At 31.5% G+C, this 16,307-nt stretch overlaps 1 protein-coding gene across 4 annotated transcripts; it reads left to right on the top strand.

The window, feature by feature from the left end:
• The first annotated feature begins 1,760 nt into the window (after nt 1-1,760).
• On the top strand, nt 1,761-12,564 carry LOC137831449 (ATP-dependent zinc metalloprotease FTSH 7, chloroplastic). 4 transcript variants are annotated; one of them, XM_068639128.2, is made up of 13 exons: nt 1,761-2,833; nt 6,117-6,182; nt 6,293-6,427; nt 6,575-6,640; nt 7,849-8,034; nt 8,433-8,519; nt 8,616-8,729; nt 8,844-8,968; nt 9,937-10,045; nt 10,353-10,478; nt 10,959-11,282; nt 11,352-11,475; nt 12,013-12,564. In XM_068639128.2, the coding sequence occupies exons 1-13, from the start codon at nt 2,036-2,038 to the stop codon at nt 12,123-12,125; spliced, it is 2,373 nt and encodes a 790-aa protein (XP_068495229.2). In that variant the 5' UTR covers nt 1,761-2,035; the 3' UTR covers nt 12,126-12,564. The 4 variants fall into 4 exon arrangements, with proteins under 4 accessions (XP_068495229.2, XP_090159461.1, XP_090159462.1 ...); XM_090303335.1 differs by having other exon boundaries at nt 1,872-2,833; nt 7,868-8,034; XM_090303336.1 differs by having other exon boundaries at nt 1,931-2,833; nt 8,605-8,729.
• Nucleotides 12,565-16,307: the final 3,743 nt, after the last annotated feature.

The following is a 16,307-nucleotide window of genomic DNA, read 5'->3' as shown; positions in this document are numbered from 1 at the left end:
ATAGCCATTTTGAAAAAGTCTGGTTCAAATTCGTCAAAATATAACACCATCCACGTTGAAAAAAAAAGAGGCTAATATCAAGCTATAAATAATACTAATTTACAACAATAACAATAATAAAATGATCCCCAACAATATAAATAAAAAACAATCCAACATTAATAAATAACTCCTAATTCACATGACTAAAAAATATTATTCCAACAATATTTCAATTTTAGTTAAACTATAATGTTTCAATTTTAGTTAAATTAACGACACTTTGATTGAAATCGAGTTGATGATGAGAAAATACAAACGAAAATATCTGAAGAACATGAAAAGTTTAAAATTTTTACTTTTCTTTATGAAATTTGAAATGCTCAAATTTTAATTAATTCAATTATTTATTTTGAAATTTCAATCTTTTATAATATATTGTCCTGAAACATTTTAATTTTTTAAAAATGAATTAGTCTCTTTAAACAAAAAAAAAAAATTAACCATTTTTACAATAATTGAAGTCGGTGTATTTAGAAAAGAGTTTCTCTAAAAATAATATGATAAATTCTTAGATTTTGTTTCAACTTTAAATTTCTTAAGATAATATGTTATGAACAATTACTTATATATACACATATATATATATATATGAAGAAATGTTTTTTTGAGAATGTGTAATTTTTAAATTTAAAGAATTATAAAATTAATTAATTTATACACCAATCTTTCCGTATAAATTTTTTTAAATTCATAATCATCTCCACGAAATTTGATAATCACGTCTTCAATATCAAATACTAATCCAAAAATATTCATGGATTACTATTAATAACTTTTCATCTTTACTCAATCAAATCAAACTTCACCATTTAATAAGAATGAACAACATTTCTTAATCTATTACTAATAAGATGTTTGAACAATGACCAACATCTCTTAATCTATTATTAATTAGATGTTTGAACAATGACCAACATCTCTTAATCTATTATTAATTAGATGTTTGAATAATGATTAATATCTCTTAATTTATTAGGATTAGATGTTAGAATATGTATTGAAAGTCATGTTTAATGTGAAGTTTATAGTTTTCATCACATTTCTTAATCTACAAAGTAAGTTTTCTTGAAATTTAACGCTAGAATTCACATTTTTTTATTTATATTTATATTTTTATAACTCAAAATCTTATTTAAGATATAAACTTAAAGATAATATTCTCTACTATAATTTAAGCAAAATAAATTAGGCTACTTTCCACACTTTTTTTTGAACCGATTCTCAATGTAACGTCAATTTATTAACTTTAATAAGAAGAATGATCTTCAAATTCTTACTGTGTTTATTTATTTTAAATTTAATTTAAGTTTCAAGTAAGTATCTAGGTTAAATTGAATATTTTGTCTTTATTAAAAAAATTAATTTATTAAATACTCAAAATTCTATATTTTCAAATCGAATCTTCACCTTTTAATTTTGTTATTAACTTTGTTTAGTTACCATATTTATTTGTCTTTAATACTATTTTTTGTATTAATATTAAACATACTATTAACAATAAAATTAAATAATAAAAAATGAATTAAAAATATTTTTTTTAATACTCAATATATTAAAAAATTAAATTTATCCTTAAAGCTTAATTAAACCTTTATTTTATTTAGAATGACACGAGCCATTTTATTTATAAAACAAAGCACAAGTTTTGTTTTTGACAATAAAAAATTATCAAAACGCATAGTAATCTCATGCATAGTCCATGGCGTGCGTATGAAATTAAGAAAAAGAGTACAAAAATACAAAACGCACGAGAGAAACAAAACATGAGCGATGGCGAGTATTATTGACCATTGACTAGAGTGTCGGCTCAGATCTTCCAAGTCCCCCTCAATCCAACGGTTTTCATTCTCTTTTCAAATAGCATTCTCTTTCTTCTTTCTTCTTTCTTGTTTCTTCTTTCTTCTTCACCCACCATTGTTGCAACCCTGCAAACTCCAATACCCACGTTTTAAGTTCCGATATTTCGTATCTGGGTCTCTCTCACTCGCTTCGAATGTTACCTTTAGAGTATCACTATCACTATTTCTCAGCTTTAACCCACACCAAATTAAAACCCTACCAACCATTTTCCCGCGCAAATTCTAGGGTTTCCCTTCCCCCCCTCGACGACACCCTCCGTCGTTTTCGATTCCCAAATTCGCCTAACGATTCTCTTAGGTACGGTTTGTGGGGTCACCACCGATCATCATGGGCGTGTCGTTCTGCCGGAGAACCAGATTCCGCGGCGGATTCCGGCGAGGAGAAGACCGGCGACGATGACGCCGGTTCGAACCGGGGGAAGGGCGGGTGGTGGTCGCGTTGGCGAAGGTGGCGGTGGCAGCCACTGATTCAGGTTCAGGAAATTGGAATTCTGCTTTTGCAAATAGGGATTGGGTTCTTCGTCATGCGGTTGCTCCGACCCGGAATCCCACTGCCCGGGTCGGATCCTAAGGCTGCGACGGTGTTTGTGAGTGTGCCTTATAGTGAGTTTTTGAGTAGGATCAATAGTGACCAGGTGCAGAAGGTGGAGGTGGATGGGGTCCACATCATGTTCAAGTTGAAGGCTGATGTTGGAACAAGCCATGATGGTGTTGGTGATGTTATTGCAGGGAATGGTGGTGGTGGCAGTAGTAGTATTACTAGGTTGCAGGAATCAGAATCTTTGGTGAAGAGTGTTGCACCAACTAAGAGGATAGTTTACACTACCACAAGGCCAAGTGATATCAGAACTCCCTACGAAAAGATGCTGGACAATAAGGTGGAGTTTGGGTCCCCGGATAAGCGATCTGGCGGATTCTTTAACTCTGCACTGGTAAGCACGTGGCAACACTTGTGTTGTGTGTGATTTTAGAGATATATGAAGTTTGATAATTAAACTAGAACTAGGCATTATTACTGTGGTGCTGGAAACTTTTTAATGTAAGTTCTAGCTTATCTGGATTTAGTTTGGAGCCATGGCGCCATACGATCCATTTAGCCGACTTCACACAGCGGGACAGGGCTTTTGTTCTGTGAGGAGGTTGATCCCGGAATTGGATATCAAGAGCCTCTGATAGAACACCAATTGATTAAGTAACAAAGTATAATGATGAACATTGAAATCATACACAATCTAACAATACACCTGCTTTCCCAAAAACAAACGTTTCCTATAGTGGGTATTCTTTTACAAAACCTACTATCAGATATATACACTTAATACGTATCTATACGTGGTTATTTTCTTCACAGTACTACCATCCTGCAGTTTCTAACATGGAACTAACTAGTAACTACCAGCATTAATTTTCTACACATAGTTTTCATCCTGGAGTTTTAGTACAAAACTAAAGGTAGGTGTTTTCTACAAATAACTACCTCAATCTCTCACTTACCGTCAGTCTTACACCACCCTAGTTATTTTCTTTTACCTTATTTTGGGGGCAGGATGGTGTTTTGAAGCTTAATGTTCTTGTTGCAGTGTGTACAGTTGTTTGAATAAATAAATTTGAGACCTGAAAGAGGAATACAAATTATGCTTATTTCTCAGAATGAAGCTACAATGATGGGGGTGGACTAAAAATCTAGGTATTTAAGTGTTTCCTTCTTCTTGAAGAGAGCAGTTAGAGTGGTGGATGCAGCTCCCATCCTTTGTAAACCTTTATACTATTTGGGAAGGATAATTTTCTGAAAGCCACCATAGCCCCGTTTGGAGTATTAATTTCTTAAAGCATCAAATTACTTTGATTGCTTAATAGTAGCTAGCTTTTTATTGGATTCATAAGGATCTGCACAAAATAATACAAAAAACCATCTGAAATTTGTTTAGTATGCAATATTCTATTTGAGACCTGAAAGAGGTACAATAATTATGGTTATTTTTGTTGGTTTAAAAAGAACAAAAGCAGTGGCTAACAGAAGATAAAACTGTGAAGTTGCAGAACTTGATGAAAGAATAGAGTGCAACAGAAAGTGCTTTCTCTAGCATCTTACTACCTTAATGCAACTTAATTAAAATACATTCTGAAATAACTGATTCTAGTAATCACACTAATAACTTAGCTAGCTAATCTACTAATGGCTAATGAAACAAAACAAATTAATTTATTCAAACTGAAACAAGCAAGAAACGTTCCTAAATATATGCAACATCCAAAGGCACATTCTCAACACTCATTCTTGTTTTGGAGGTGGCAAACTCCTAGCTTCTTCCTTAGGAATTCAAACTGCTGAGTGGATAAGATTTGGTGACCATGTTAACAGCTTGGTTTGCTATACGGCAGTAAACCAGGCTTGCATCACCATTTTCTTGAACTTCTCTTAAGTGAAACGACTTCACATTAAAATGCTTGGTCTTCCCATGAAACACAGGATTAGTCAAAATTGTTGCTTGGTTATCAACAAAAATGTCTATGCTTTTATCTTGCTTCTGACCAAAGTCTGTAAAGTATTGTTCAACCAAATAACTTGATTCACAGTTGCAATAAACTCAGTTGGATCACCAAGAGAAAACACCTGAACCAATAATTTGAAGTCTTGTACTTGGTAGTACTTGACACCGCCCCTTTGATGTATCCCACAACTTTTTTTGCTGCCTCAAAGTGCAGTTCACTAGCACAGGGCATGAATCTTGACAACACACTAACTGGAAATAAAATGTCAGGCTTTGTGGATGTAAGATACATTAGACATCCAACCAAGCTTCTAAAATGTGCTTCATCAACTTTATCAGCTCTATCCTCCTTGTTGAGCATCTACTTTTGATTCATAGCAGTTTTCATTATTTTACGTTCATCTAGCTGAAACTTATTTAGGATCTTCTTTGCATATTCTTTGGGACAAATAAAAATCTCACTCTTTCATTGCAGCTTACCATTTTGCTCCATAGTAGCTTCTTCAAAACTGTCTGGTTCACACAGCTATATTGCAGACTTCTGCATTGCTTCTCTGGTAGATGTCAGAAAGCAACCTTGTCCTCGAACGGGTGTATCATCTACTCTATCTTTAACCTCCAGTGCAACAATTTGTTTCTTCTTTGAGTCACTTCGACACCATTTTTCGTCCTCCGTGAAATGCATACCTCTGCTTTTAAGAATTTTCCCAGTTTTAGGCTGAAAAATACTATAAGCTTTAGAGATTGTGCTGTAGCTTATAAATATTCTTAGTTCAGCCCTTTTGTCAAGCTTGTCACGCTTAACTTGAGGTACACATGAGTAGCACAAGCAACCAAATATTTTTTTAAAGTTTAGGGAAGGTTTGGTTTGATCAAGTGCTTACCGCAAAGCCAAAAATATAGTTGTAGGGTACAACTCTTTCTACTTAAGAGTGTAGCAGCCCAAACACTACAATTTGGTTGTAACTTGGCTCACATGACCTATGGAACAATTGATGCACCTTGCAACAATCTTCCCCCTTAGCAATTGTCCAGTTGGGAATCAAATTCTTCTATTGTGACTTGACTCACTTGGTCTATGCATAATTGATGCAACTTTCAAAATCTCCCGCTTAACAATTGTTCCACTGAAAATTGAACTCTTGACCTTGAATCTGTACCAATTGTTGAATCAAACTCTTACTACTAGGTCAAAAGTTATAGTTGATAGTTAGAAGACAACTCTGCGTAGTAGTTCAAGTGTCAATATCAATACCTACAGTGAAGGGGCTGGACTAAAATGTTAGCACTTAAGTGTTTTCTTCTTGAAGAGAAGTTAGAGTTGTGATTGCAGCTCCCATCCTCTGTGAATCATTATGCCAGTTTAGAAGGATAATTTTCAGAAAGCCACAAGAACCCTATTTGGAGTACTAATTTCTTAAAGCATGAATTACCTTGATGGTTTAATAATAGCTAACTTTTATATTGGATTCATAAGAACAATCTGCACAAAATAACAAAAGCCATTTTGAAATTTGTTGAGTATGCATTATTGTATTTGTAGTTTATGACTAGGTTATTTTCGCTTTCACTAGTATTGAATTATCAATTCAATATTGTCACTGGTTCAAAATATTGATCTGCTTATCCCAATTAGTTATACATTTCCTTGATTTTCGAGGTAGATTCCATAACTATATGACACATCACACGTGGCATACTGACTTCATTCTCATATTCACAGATAGCCTTGTTTTATGCTGCTGTGCTTGCAGGGCTTCTCCATAGAGTCCCTGTGAGCTTTTCTCAGGTGTGAGTTTGCATTCTGTCCCTTCTTAATTCCTTGGACCTTCTCATACAACCTAGGCTTCCTATAACTTTAAAATGATATTTTTTTCTTAATAATTTTATGCTGCACAGCATACAGCCGGTCAGATTCGGAACCGCAAATCTGGCACTTCTACTGGTAAGAAGTCATCTGAACAAGGAGAAATAGTAACTTTTGCTGATATTGCTGGTGTTGATGAAGCTAAAGAGGAGTTAGAAGAGATTGTGGTAAGCTGGAATCTTTTATCATTTTTCACCACTTACAGTCTGTTGGATTAAAGGCTTTTATTGTTCAGCTTAATCTTATATTCTATTTTTCCGTTTTTCTGGTGGTACATGGTTTTAATTTTGACTATGCTGATGTTCACTGGCCAGGAATTTCTTCGAAATCCAGACAGATATGTAAGGCTTGGTGCTCGCCCACCTCGTGGTGTTCTCTTGGTAAGTTATAGTTAGAATATCTGAAAAATTATACTCATATACCAGGATGGAACCATATGTTGTATTAGCCAACTCTATAGTTGTGAATAATTATTTGAGAATGGGTCACGTATGTCTAATTTTATTTGGGAGAAATTCCTGGGTTAAAAATCCAGCAGGATTGTCTACTTCCTGACACTAAGGCAGTGTCTTGAGATTTTAAAAGACTATTTTAGCATAAAAATGTCTTCTGGATTTTAAAAGACTACGTAGTAATGTTAAGACTTAAAAGATTAAGACCTTTATGACCAAGATTTTTTAGTTTAGATTTTATTTGATTTATATTGTAAGAATTTAAAATTTTAAATGATTTGAAAAGACTCCATGGATTTTTAGAAAACATTCAATATTACCAGAGTCAATGAAAAAATAGTGAAGAATTGATAGGATTGACAAGGAAAAGTGAAACCAACACAATTTTTTAATAGCTAATAGATTCTAGCTTTATGTTCGTCTAAACTACATTTGTCCTACATATATAAGCTGTACTAGCCTTCTACACATTAACATTTTCTCACTTTGCTCCTGGATATCAATAATAGGCTCAATTTCATTATCTATTAATGCGGAAGTTGAAAATTTGTCAACTGGTTTAACTGAAAATCTGTCAACACGACCATGACACATCTTCAATGAAAAGAGAAAAGATATGTGTGATGGGAGAAAGAAAACTCTGACAACTAGTTGGAATAGAAAGAATAAGTGTCTATGTAAGTCTCGTATTAAAAATCACAAAAAATCCATAGTAAAATGTATTCTATTGAAAGTTGTAATTTTTGAATACTAGAAGACTTTTATAAGTTGCAAGTATTTTTTATTGAATATTATGGAATTTTGTTGTCCTCCTAAAAAATTCTGATAGTTGTGACTGAATAACACAAGACTTCTTTGTATTGTTTAAAAGTCCAAAATTAAATACCATAAGAATTGTTTATCCAAAAAATCTTTTAAAATCCTTTCAAATCCTAATCCGGTACCTTCTAACATATTTTCTCATATTTAAGTGATGATTAACTTGCAATATAGAGGACCACTATCGTGTTGTGCATGGCATAGATAGTCTTGGGCATAAATTTTTTAAATGTTTTAACTTCTGTTCATGTGTGAAGATTTTTAATATTGCTTTAGATTGTCATCTAGGCAGTGAATATCTATTGGTTATCTTACAGGTGGGTCTTCCTGGCACAGGTAAGACTTTACTAGCAAAGGCTGTGGCTGGGGAAGCTGATGTGCCATTTATAAGTTGTTCTGCTAGTGAGTTCGTGGAATTGTATGTTGGTATGGGTGCCTCTCGTGTTAGAGATCTATTTGCAAGGGCAAAAAGGGAAGCTCCGGCCATAATCTTTATTGATGAGGTATATATATGTGTGTGTGTATTCTTCTTTTGTGGTTTGGGAAAGATTAATTAAAGATTTCAACTGTTTTTGGGATAGAAAAGTTGTTTGCAATTTCAGCTGCATGTATGAGATAGTAGCTGGAATTTGTAAAAGATTTATTTTTTTTCTGAAAAAATAAACTAATTTTATGAATATGTTTGTAACTTGTGATTATTTCTCAACAGTTTATTTTCCTTTTCAAGCTTTGTACATATTTTTTGTTTTGTCCAAATGAAATTACACGTCTTGAAATAACTTTTTGGCAGACTTACCACGATTCTAATTGTAATAATTGAGTATTCAAATAATTTCATTTTTACGGTTATCCTAAACACACCTACTATATTAATCAGATCAACATTTCTTTTGGTATGCAGATAGATGCTGTAGCTAAAAGTCGTGATGGAAAATTTCGCATGGTCAGCAATGATGAACGAGAGCAAACCTTGAATCAGTTGCTCACTGTCAGCATTCTTATGACATTTTTTTTCTTGTGAATGTAAAGAAATAAATAAGTAAAACTACCCTAATAAAACTAATTTGTTAAAGTTGCTTGGCAGGAGATGGACGGTTTTGACAGCAATTCTGCAGTGATTGTTCTTGGAGCTACTAATAGGTCAGATGTCTTGGACCCTGCACTTCGCCGGCCAGGAAGATTTGATCGTGTAGTTATGGTCTGTATTCTATTTTTAATTTTTAATACATGACGTCCTATGGTTTAAACATTGATATTAATTGACAATTATCAACATTATGTATATCTTTAATAAACTTCCCATAATTATTAGGTAGAAACACCTGATAGGATTGGAAGAGAAGCCATCCTAAAAGTTCACGTTTCCAAGAAGGAACTTCCTTTAGCCAAGGATGTTGACCTTGGTGACATTGCTTGTATGACCACTGGTTTTACTGGGTAAGTATGCTGCTCACGCTCACCTACTCTCCCTTTTTTGAAAATATAGATTGGAATTTCAGTTGGAAACTTGTTCATCATTACCTTCCACCCAGTGGGATAAAACTATTGTTGTACTTTTTACAATGCTATTAAAAACATCATATTTTAATCCCTCTGAAAGATTCAAACAACCAATGAAATGGGGATTCAATTCGTCAAATCACTAAAAGCATGTGATTTTTTTAATTGAACTGGTATGCTATGAAATGTTTTTACATGATATTTTTTACCCGCTTTAAAAGTTAGTGACCCCCAATTTGGTTCAACACTGTTTGAAGCTGCTTTCATTTTGTTCCATTGGGGAACTCTAACATTGAACTACCCCTTCTTCACTAGGCATCTGCAACAATGAAAACTGAACTGCAGCTTCCGCCCATCATTTTGTCTCTGTTCTATTTTTTGCTTGAACTTGAATTTCTTTGTTTCTCTGTTGAAATTGGGTTTTTATGCTTTTGCTGTTTCTGTTTGAATGTACCCTCTTGCTCTCTTCTTGTTCCCCACACCCACCTTCTTTTCGTTTCCTTGTTCCCAGTTGGCGGAGCTGAAGATGAGGATCAAATGTTGGATCATTGTGATTATAATGCGGCACATTTGTTAGATTAGACATCTAGACTCTAGGATTAGAATATTACTATTTGCTTGAGGTGTTCAAATTTTATGCCTTGTTAGTTATAACTTGACATGTTGTGTACTTGTGTTTTGGAGTTGTTAAGCTTTTACTACTTTATGGGCTATGACTTGTGAATATGATGCATCACATTTATGGAATATGGGTTATAAATAGACTGACTTGCATATATATGAATTTATATGAATATGAGCGAATGTATATTAATTTTGGTAAATCTTGTGATTCTATTTACAATTTTTATCCCTTCCCTAAAGGTAAAATTCATGATTTTGAATACCTTGTTACATTGTTACAGAGCAGATCTTGCAAACCTTGTAAATGAGGCTGCTTTACTGGCTGGAAGACAAAATAAAATTGTGGTGGAAAAACTTGATTTCATCCAAGCTGTAGAAAGATCTATAGCTGTAAGTCAAATGTTCTCACGATGGCCTATAATTCACTCTAATTAGTTGGTCTTTACTGCCCTACTGACAGTTGTATGTTATGGATAAAAGTAGTCTAGCTTGGATTCGAGTAACAGCCGACATAGACTGTTTTGATGACCTTTGGTTCTTTTAATGTTCTTGGATGTTTATGTATCTAATTTTTTAATACTTGACTGTTACCATATGTAGTTTGGTCTGATTTTTCTTGCTGTCAAATTAACATGAAATTAAAAAATTCAGTTCTGCAATTGGTTGTGTTAAATATGAACTGAATTATTTGTTTCAGGGCATAGAGAAGAAGACTGCCAAGTTGAGAGGAAGTGAGAAGGCTGTAGTTGCACGACATGAGGCTGGTCATGCTGTAGTAGGTACTGCAGTTGCAAAGCTTCTTCCTGGACAGCCACGTGTCGAGGTAAATGGTTGAAGATGCTATGTTACTGGTAACTAAAAAATGTCACTAACTTGTTTTTGCTTATCTTTATTGGGTTGGGGATGAGAGATGAGGTGATTGGGTTAATATTCAAGCATTTTTGCATTGGGGATGATATTTGGAAATTCTAGCTGTTATGGTGAATAATAATGTATAAAGTTCTGGAGATATCTGATAAATAGAAGTGAGGTGAAATTGTGAAAATCTTAGATAGGAGGCTTCTGCAAGCAAAGTGTTGTATTTACCGTGCTCCATTAAGTTTGGGTTGTGCTTCATTTTTTTTTATGGATCGTCATATTATCTGTAAACAAACAATCACAGTTGTAGAAGTTACTCTTAAAATTTGCAGCCTACTTGTGTATATGTAAGTTATATCTTGGAAATCTATATGTTGCTCTTCATTAATCATCATTAAATACTTTTTAAGGATATTCAACGCCGTAATATCTTGTATGTCATCAGAAACTAAGTATATTGCCAAGGTCAGGAGGGGCTTTGGGCTTTACTTATATTCCTCCAACAACTGAGGATAGATACTTGCTATTTGTTGATGAGTTGCATGGTCGCCTGGTGACCCTTCTTGGAGGACGTGCTGCTGAAGAAGTTGTTTTTTCTGGTCGAGTATCAACAGGAGCACTTGATGACATACGACGAGCAACTGACATGGCGTACAAGGCTATAGCTGAATATGGTCTTAATCAGACCATAGGCCCTGTGTCAATAGCCACTCTTTGTAGTGGTGGAGTTGATGAGTTTGGGGGAGCAGTTCCTTGGGGAAGGGATCAGGTCGTGCAGTTCTGTGACTTTTTCTTATTCAATTTTTTGCTTATGCTGATTTTAGTTTGAATTCAACAGGGACATCTTGGCGATCTTGTTCAAAAAGAGGTGCAAACATTACTGCAATCTGCACTGGCTGTAGCACTCTCCATTATTCGAGCAAATCCTACTGTTTTGGAGGGTCTTGGTGCTGATTTGGAAGGTAATATGTTTACTGTTCTTAATGTTAGGTGATTTAGCAGTTCGGCCATTACAAATCAATAGTGATTAATACATGCAATATCTTTAAACATACTTAAATGATTAATTGACATGTTTAGGGTTAAGGGTCACTGTTTAAATAAAGAATATAATCAATTATACTTGAACGTGTTCAAGTACACAACTCTTGATATCAATGTTACATGCCCCCTATCTGTTTGGCCTGAAATGTGAACGAAGGCTCATCTGACGATATACATGCATGTGTTGCTTGTATCTTCACTTGTGTCATTAAGCCATCAGTGAAATGGCACGAAGAATTATGTTAGGTTTGGATTTAGAACTTCTGTAACCAATCAAGTAGGAGTGGAGATTAGATTTAGGCTTACAAGTTCATTCCACCTGGAGTTTATTGGTCATGTAAGGGATTTTAATTAATTTGGGATGTATTATTTGCTTTCGTGAATGTATATGATACTGATGTTGAAACTCGTCATTCTAGCTTAGTTCTCATGTTCTAGTGGTGCTTATTCTTCAGAAAAGGAGAAAGTTGAGGGTGAAGAGCTACAAAAGTGGTTAAGAATGGTGGTAGCACCAACAGAGCTTGCCACCTTTGTCAAAGGTAAACAACAACCTCTCCTCCCACCGTAGACTGGTTCCTCATAGTTGAGAGCTGTCTACAAGTTATGTGGACTGTAACTTAGGATATGAATTGACATCATTTCCCTGAAGCCGGTGAAGTTATATCTCAAATAGCATGAATTCCACCTTTACAACTTTGTACATTCCTCCTGTAAGGTGAATTTTGGCATCGTTTTTAACAAATAGCCAGCCTGTTGTCTGCGTTATAATTCACTCAACCAAATCTCCAAAGCTATGGGAAATGGAAAGCTTCAAAATTTACGCATCAATGCCTCTTCACCGGTTCCACAAGTCTTGGTGCCACCTTTATTACATAAATGTTGTTAGATGAATGTGTTTTTACGCTGACAATTATTGTGGTCACATGTGATTGCCTGCAAATGTAATTACTTCTGTACAGTTTGATTCTGTGAAATATGAAAAACTCTGCTATGTGTTACTCCAAAAATATCTTGGCAGAATTGCTAGTGACCCATTTCCAAATGGTGGCCTCTTTTCTTCCAAAAAATAAAACAGCTCTGGCCCCATAAATCATAATCAACTGCAGTCGAATTGAGGTAACATCTTGAGTGTAGGGGTAGAGTATATGAAACATTGACCTTTGGATAATAGACGAATTTATTATTTTGTTCCTAGTCCATTTTTACAGGCATGAATGATAGTGATGATTTTGTATTGTTATGGTAAGATAATTGATATTTTGAAGCAAGTCTAAAATATCTGTTGCCGTCTGAATGCAACACTCCGTACCTGCTAAATGTTTATGTTTATGGTGTCATTTCATTTCATGTCAGTGACGTTCTCCTGCCTTTCCTCTGCTCTAAAGAGTGAATACAAAAAGTAGATAGTTTCAGTTCTCTTTTGATTCCATCCAAAGCTTAAGTGCTAATTTTAAATTGCATTATCTTTGAATTGAGTCACAATTTTATGAAAATTAAAATATATTGAATTATAATTTTGTCAAATTTGAGTTGTTTTATTTGTAAAATGTTATGTCTTGATAATGTATTTTAAAATTTCTAATCTAAATATAAGTTAAGAGTATTCTGTCACAGGAATGGAAGAATAAAAAAAGCGAGTGAAAAAGAGAGTTGTTTTGTTAAAAAGAAATGAGTGAAAATAAAATTTGTTTTATTTGTTATTAATAATATATATTGTTAATAATGTTGTTATTAAAAATAAATAAAATTATAGTCACATAATCAAATATAAGAATATTTTCATTTATACAAGTATTAAAAAATGCATATAATTATGTTATATATTTCGTAAGAGTTAAATATTAAATATGTTTTTTTTTTCTGTATTATAATACAAAATTAATTTTTTTTCTAATTCAAATTTTAGATTGTTCAGTACTATGGAAATGATTATGATTAGAATGAGTATTTGAAATTATTGTTAATTTTTTAAAGATTGTTAGTCTTTTTTCAAAAAATTTGTTTTAATTGCAAACTCTTCATTGTAATTATTTTTTTAGTGGGTTTATGAAGTAGAATTTTAAATTAAATTAGTTATAGATATAATAAAATAAATTTCAATTATTTTTATATTACAAACATTTAATTGATAAGTTTAGATCTAAGATGAAAATCAATTTTATATTATAGCATATTAAAGAAAAACATAATTAACTCATTTGGTAAAGAGTAAAAGTGGTTTGTCAGTGAACCTGTTGTACCAAAGCAACATAAATAACTCAAGTTTTTTGTTCATTTGTTCTTGTAAGGAAGATAAGATAAAAGAAAAGAAAAAGTTGAATTTTCGCATGTGAGGTAAAGTGGCGACAAAGCATTGCATTGGACAAACAAGTACTGAGAAAGAGGAACATGTGATCCCATGCGCCATACTCTATCATTCTCCAATTATATCCATCTTTTCACCCATTCATTCCCTTCAATCAATAATACTTTTTTCTACCAGAAAGGGAAAGGTAAAAAAATTTAAATATTTATTTAAATTAATGATTTTTATGAATTTATATTAAATCAAGTTATCACATAAAAGTACTTTATTGTAATAATTAATTGATATAATGAGACAAGAGTTAAGTAGCATTTGATAATAATTATAAGTTTAATTTGATGTTTTAAAATAGCATTTTTGTTAAAAATTATTTGAGATCTAATTAAAGATTATTGTTGATATGATTTTTACGTTAATTATTATAAAAACTTTACAAATTCACTATAAGTCAATATATGACTGTAATTTTATAAAAAAAAAATTTAATTATATTTCTTAATTCATGTAGGGAAATTCAAAATGATAAACAAAATGGGATAGAGGAGTAAATGAAAAATGTTAACAAAACAACACACTCTTTAATATATATTTTCGAGCAAAATTTTTATTATTCACTAGCTTACTAAAAAATGTTAAATATAGTAAGCCTTACTTCTTATGTAATAACATTCAAACAAAATAGCTTTAAAAAAATCCAAACATAGTTTTCTGTATAATTTAACCAACAACAACAACAACAATAATAATAATAATAATAATAATAATAATAATAATAATAATAATAATAATAATAATAATAATAATAATATAAAATGTATTGCTAGCACTTATCGAGAAAAAAATATTAATAGCATATTTTTTAATACACCTTTTAAAATAACTCTGTATTATTAATTAAATTGATTGAAAATATTTTTTTTACGCACTTATTTAATTAAATTTTACGAATATATTTTTAAGCATAAGAGCATTTCTAGAGCTAATATTCTAATGTGTTTAATTTGAAAAAAACAAAAATCAAATATTGAAGAGATCTTATCTTATATACATCCAGTTTCTTTCGCTTAAGAAAATTTTGTGTATAAGAAACAAATTCTGTAGAATAAATATATGAATTTTAAAGTAAAATTTCTAAGTAAATTTTTTTAAACATTATTAAGTAAACAAATATAAAATATATAATTTTTATGAATTTTTTATGGACGTCTTTTGTATACGGGTTGATGTATTGAAATATCTCGTATTTATTAATTGGTTTTCTTTTTTATAAAAAAAATATAATTTTATTTTATAATTAAAATAAAATTAAATGTGTTTTGATATAACACTATAAAAATGAAAAAAATATTGGGGAGATTATAAAAAATAATTTAAGAAACTCTTCTAAAAAATGTCTTTTTGAAAACGCCCTTTTGAATTTTGGATCACTTCATTACATCCATCTTTATTAATATTAATAACTCCATTTATTATTTTACACTCCCTATTTATTTACAATAACGATTTAATGTTTTTTTACTTAAATCATGAAAGTTAATTAATTTTTATTTTTAATGTAATTTTAAGATCATTATTTTTATTGTAGGTTTAAATGAGTTATCAATTATATGATTATATCTCTTTCAATTCTCTTGGTTCAATGCATATTTATTCGTTATTAGTTTTTTCTCTCTCTCTATATATATTATTATAACTATTTTTATCCTTCTATGTTAAAAATGTATATTATCAAAGTTTTAAAGGAAGTAAATTAAATATATCTTACAGTTAATTAATAACTCCACTTACTATTTTGTAAACTACAATAAATTATAGATTATAGTAGTAATTAACAACTATGAGTTTCAGACACTTCTTCTTAAATGACGTATCCGTGTCGGACACACGTATTCATGTCGACTCGATGAAGTGTTCAATTCAAAAAAATATTTATTAAATTTTTAAAAATTCTAGCACGGTTCTAACACAATTTTAAAAGATATAAATACAATAACTTTCTAAAAACTCAAATTTATTGTATAAATTATTATTATAATTATAAAAATAAGAAGAAACTCTTTTGAACCAGTCATGAAAAATAACTATTTTTATCCTTCTATGTTAAAAATGTATATTATCAAAGTTTTAAAGGAAGTAAATTAAATATATCTTACAGTTAATTAATAACTCCACTTACTATTTTGTAAACTACAATAAATTATAGATTATAGTAGTAATTAACAACTATGAGTTTCAGACACTTCTTCTTAAATGACGTATCCGTGTCGGACACACGTATTCATGTCGACTCGATGAAGTGTTCAATTCAAAAAAATATTTATTAAATTTTTAAAAATTCTAGCACGGTTCTAACACAATTTTAAAAGATATAAATACAATAACTTTCTAAAAACTCAAATTTATTGTATAAATTATTATTATAATTATAAAAATAAGAAGAAACTC

The sequence above is a fragment of the Phaseolus vulgaris genome, chromosome 6, assembly GCF_051622355.1.
Source record: "Phaseolus vulgaris cultivar YP4 chromosome 6, ASM5162235v1, whole genome shotgun sequence".
NCBI lineage: Eukaryota > Viridiplantae > Streptophyta > Magnoliopsida > Fabales > Fabaceae > Phaseolus > Phaseolus vulgaris.
Note: the sequence above shows the minus strand (reverse complement) of the source record. Positions and strands in the feature narration are given on the sequence as shown.

What these genes read in the sequence shown, in the direction of transcription:
- LOC137831449 (XM_068639128.2), top strand. Translation starts at nt 2,036, where the DNA reads ATGTTACCTTTAGAGTATCACTATCACTATTTCTCAGCTTTAACCCAC. An exon ending in CACCTCGTGGTGTTCTCTTG is followed by an intron (nt 6,641 to 7,848) that starts GTAAGTTATAGT and finishes GTTATCTTACAG; the next exon opens with GTGGGTCTTCCTGGCACAGG. An exon ending in CCTTGAATCAGTTGCTCACT is followed by an intron (nt 8,520 to 8,615) that starts GTCAGCATTCTT and finishes GTTGCTTGGCAG; the next exon opens with GAGATGGACGGTTTTGACAG.